Here is a 4,785-nt window from a genome sequence, read left to right as displayed (position 1 = left end):
GGGGCCGGCCCCCCGCACCCCCTAACTATGAGGGCTCCGACATGGTAGAGAGCGACTACGGGAGCTGTGAGGAGGTCATGTTCTAGCTTCCTGCTCTCAGGGGAGGTCGGGGACCAGGCCGAGACCTTGACGCCTTCCTCCTGTCTCGTAGGGACCGAGGCCAGGGTGGGTGGGAGCGGGAGGGCAGCCCCGTACCCAGGCCAGGCTGCCATCCCTTGAAACGTGCTCCTCCAGTCCCCCAGCTGGTCCCGAGGTGAAGAGAAGCTGCGGGTAGCGCTGTAAACCAGCCCTGGGGCCGCAGCAGAATGGGATGGCTGACCCGGGGTGGGAAGGACACAGGCCGTCTCCCGGACCTGCTACCTCGGTCCCAGGAAGGCAGGCAGGAGCTGCACGATCAGCGCTGCCAGGATGCAGTCCTGCGGCCGCCCCGAGCTCCTTCCGGGTTTGTGCCCAAGAGGCAATTACTAGCCCAGCCACAGGCGAGGGTCATCTGCTCCAGACGGGCCACAGGGTGTCCCCGTGGGAGCTGAGAAGCCAGCAGGTAAAAGCCGCCACAGACCTGCCTTGTGCGTGCGTTTCTTGCATGCTTTTTAAGTGTCTCAGGCACTGTGCTAGACACGATGTGGGGGTATCAAGGGCCCCCAAGGAGCAACCCTGGTGCTCAGTCTCCCAGAAGCCCAGCTCCTGTCACCCACAAGCGGAAGAATTTGCGTCACCTCTTCAAATCACACAGCTTTCAACCAGCTCAGGCCTGTGGGACTTTGTGCAGTCCTGTGAACTTCTTTGGTGAAGAATTCAGCCCTGTGAAACTCTGGGTTCTTCGTTCCAAGTTTCCCAGGCACTTTTGGCCAAAGGCAAGAAGGAAATGATTCAGTTTAAAGAAAAATTATATGGCACTTTTCAGCCTTGCTGTCTGAGGACTCTTCCCAAAGGGATTTTTCTTCTCTAGACACAAGGAACTCAGAACTTCCATTCAGGGCAAGGTGAAGACAGGGAGCTGACAAGCGGATTGTCCATCCAGGCTGAGTCCTGCCCTCGTCTGTCCCTGCCAGCTCAGCTGCCTGCCAATCAAGTATTACCTGCACTGACTCAGCCCTACGCATGCAGGGTCAATGTGGGCACGCAGCTACACATGTGAGCGTCCATGTACAGCATGCATGTACACGTGTGTAGTGTGTGTAGCCAGGAATGGGGGAGCAGAAGCCAGCGTGGCCTCTGAGGGCCTCGCCACCCCTCCCCTGGCAGTCCCTCTCCCTGGTTCACCGCCTTTTCACATGTGCTGTTTGTGGAGAGAAAGAAATGGAGACTCTTACCCACAGGGTTGCTGCTGACGGTGAGAGGGAGCTGTGCCGGTGAGGGTGTGTACCGGAGTGTGTGGTTCACAGCCCTGTGTGATTGTGAGCTTGAGTGGTGGTACGCGTGGTTGGTTCGTACTTTTTTTTTTTTTAACAATAAAGTATCTTTTTTACTGTTGTTTAGTGTGTCCTTATGCTCTTTCAGGTTGGGTTAGGGGAATGACATGAGAGTCTGCAGACCCTTCTGAGCCAACACCCCAGGGATTGGGGAGCTGGGAAGAGATCACAGATCATCAAGCGTGGTGGTCCCCAAAAGAGCTGCAAATGCTGATACAGAGCCCCATGCTCTACCCAGGTGCAAGAGATGAGCCCTGAGGGTGGGGCACGGGAAACTTCAGGGGAAAACGCCCCCGTGTCTTAGTTACTTTGCTCATTCCTGAGACAAAATACCCAACACCCAAAGTTAGGGAGGAAAGGTGTATTCAGCTCCGTCTGCAGAGGTTTCAGTTCGTAATCTGCTGCCTGCAGGCAAGGTAGCACCATAGAGGAGAGACAGTGTGTGGGCAGAAGGGAGCAAACCCGGGGCCGCCCGCAGCTCTTCTGTCCCCTCCATCTCATCCAGGCTGCTTGGGGCGGGTGGCACTGGCACCTTAACCCCAGTGCCCTTCATCCCAGCATCACGCACTCTAGATCCAGCCACCGCCTGTGACCGCATGAGGCTTTGGGGGATGTCTAGACACAGCCATGACCCCCTGACTCTCACTCAACTGTGAGGTGGTGCAAGCTCCTTAAGGTACAAAAACTGAGGCTCTGAGTGCCTGGCAGTCCACTGACCAGCAGGTGAATCAAACCAGGTTAACAGGACAGGACCGAAACCTCCTCAATACCCACAGGTCCCAACATGCTGGAAAGTGGGCGTCATCAGCAAACCCACACCACACCACCAGCCAAAGCTCGCACACTCTGGGTGTGGACAGGTGTGTACGGGCGGTGTCTGCCACTGTAGTATCGCACACTGCCCTAGAGATCCTCTGTGCTGTCCTTTCACCTCTCTCCCCTGAAGCCTGGAAACCACTGATCTCAGCATCTCCACTGAGTTTTCTTTCCAAAAGGCAATCAGAATCACACCTTATGCAGCTTCAGTTTCGGGTTTTTTTTTTTTTCCCCACCCAGCATTATGTATTTAAATTCCCTCCGTGTCTTTTCATGGCTCGATAGCATATTTCTTTTTTGCTCTAAAAATCCATTGTTTGAATGCACCACAATTTATTCTAAACGAAGGACATCTTTGTTGCTTCTGCATTTTACAATGTTCTACACATCTGTGCACTGACCTTAGTTTTCAGCTCCTCTGGGTGACTACCAGGGAGCACCACCACTGGGCCCTACAGTAAGAGTGTTTGGTGGTGTTAGAAACTGCTGAACTGTCTGTACCACCATGCATTTTGGGCAGCGGTGAATGGGCCTTCCTGGGGCTCCATACCCTCACCAGCACTTAGCACTGTCCCTGTGCCTGACCCTGGCCACTGCCCTGTATAGTGTCTTGTTGTTCCAATCTGAGTTTCACTGACCACATATGATGTGAATCATCTTTTATTCGGGAGGAATCGACCTATCTTCCTTAGTGAAGTAGTTGGCCCATTTTTAAAAGCAGGTTGGTTGTTTTCTTACTGTCGCATTTCAGAGAGTTCTTTGCACATTGTGGATAATAATTCTCCATCCAATAGATCTTAGGTAACTATTTCTCCTTGCCTGTGGTTGGCCTTTATATTCGTCAGTGTCTTCCACAGAACTGAAAGCCTTAATCCTAGTCCGCCTTATCATTTCTTTCATCTGGTAAAGTTCAGTTCAGCTTACTTTTTCAGTAAAGTGAAGACAATGAACAAGAGCTGTCTGCAAAGGCTGTTGTAAGAAATAACAGCAAATGTACAGAGCTTATGAAAGCACAAACAGTAATCAGAGACCCTTATGAGAAGGAGTAATAGCAAGGAGCCAGCAGACTGCAGTAAGCCCTGTGCAGGAAACCACAAATAACCTAGGGCTGCCAAAATTCTGTGGCTTTAGTTTCTTTTTTTATGGTTTGTTTGGTTTTTCTCTTTTCTGTGCCCTGAAAGAATACCATGTGTATTGTATTCACTTAATGTTTTTTCTTTAAATGTAGTTACAGTCTCAAACATATTTTATTCATCTTAAAATGATTATATCCATAAAGGATTTGCAAGTCACTATTTTTTTCTAACATACATGAAAATATATAACTATTCAGATCTTTTAAAAACAATTGTCAGGCCAGGGATTTAGCTCAGTGGTTCCACACCCCACCACCCAAGCACAAGGTTCCAAGTTCGATCCCCAGTACCAAAAAAAAAAAAGAACTATTGTTCAGCGCCCCTAATAATCTGTAAAACAGTGAGCTACCATCACTCTCCTCAACCCAAGGCTCACAGAGCAGGCTCATGGCCAGCACCTTGAAGCCCGACCTCGCAAACGCAGCGACACGGGCCCCGGAAGCTCTGCCTGGCCAGCTCGTCTTCCTCTGGTCCTCCTGAGCCTGCACCTTCCCACATCAGCCACCAGAGGGCTGTCAAGCTCAACACTGGGCTGAGCTTGGGGAGGCCCCAGGTTTTCCTGAAAACCTCCCATCCCAAGCCATGGTGCGCTGACTGTGAACATCCCGCCACAGGATCCCCTCATCACACCAGCCAGCACCTCACAGCAACCTCTTACGCACACCTGCGACAGGCCAGGGGCTGTGCGGTCACCTGTCTCACCTCAGGACATCCTCCAAAGACTGCATTAGGTCCCCACGTCCACTCACAGGTGACAAAACCCAGGCACGGAAATGGAGAATGTGTGGCGAGAGTCAAAAGGCCAGGTTTCCAAGCCGGGTCAGCCCGACAGGCTCTGTGCCTGACACGTGGGTTCATGAGACAAAGGACAACCAGAGGATTAAGCACAGCAGCAAGCATGATTTGGAGGACTGCACTAAGAACCAGCCAGGAACACTGCTCTGACTGCAGGCGACAGGAACAGAGGCAGTGTGTCTCAGCTGGGGAGGGCAGCGGTCATCCCAGAGCCCCACATGCAGTCTTGGGTGGCACCTTAGGCGCCACGCGGTGACCTTGAGCACTGCTGGAGGAGAGGACTGAAGGGAGGGCGAGCTCCCGTGAGGAACGGCTCAGGGAAGCAGGCACGGGGTCACTGCTGCAGAAGGGAGGGCTTGCAGTCGTGTCTCAAGGCTTTCTAGAAAGGGCAAACGTCCATCCAGGAACCAGAGCGCAGGCGGGAAGAGGGCGCGACCGTGTCCCGCACAGGCAGGCGTGCAGTGGGCTCGGCAGGTAGTTCGCCAGTCCTACTGCAAAGCAGGGTCCGGCGCCCACCACACTACCCGGGCACCACAGCCAGGACGGGAGGGCATCCCTGCGGCTACGGCGGACAGCGGCCAAAGGCACCGAAGGCCTGGCTGGAACGTGCCTGGAATCCCAGCACT

At 53.2% G+C, this 4,785-nt stretch overlaps 1 protein-coding gene across 1 annotated transcript in view; it reads left to right on the top strand.

Moving 5' to 3' along the window:
- The window catches only part of Fat2 (FAT atypical cadherin 2), a 118,228-nt gene extending 116,442 nt beyond the window's left edge, over positions 1-1,786 (top strand). Inside the window, exon 26 of the mRNA XM_033761574.1 lies at positions 1-1,786. This exon is cut by the window's left edge and continues 47 nt beyond it. Coding sequence (XP_033617465.1) covers positions 1-86 — 86 coding nt within the window. The 3' untranslated portion in view covers positions 87-1,786.
- The last annotated feature ends 2,999 nt before the right edge of the window (positions 1,787-4,785 follow it).

The sequence above is a fragment of the Fukomys damarensis genome, unplaced genomic scaffold (genome assembly GCF_012274545.1).
Source record: "Fukomys damarensis isolate Sample0158 unplaced genomic scaffold, DMR_v1.0_HiC HiC_scaffold_9, whole genome shotgun sequence".
NCBI classification, from domain to species: Eukaryota; Metazoa; Chordata; class Mammalia; order Rodentia; family Bathyergidae; genus Fukomys; species Fukomys damarensis.
The sequence above is the reverse complement of the archived record's forward strand: the minus strand, read 5'-3'. Positions and strand labels throughout refer to the sequence as shown.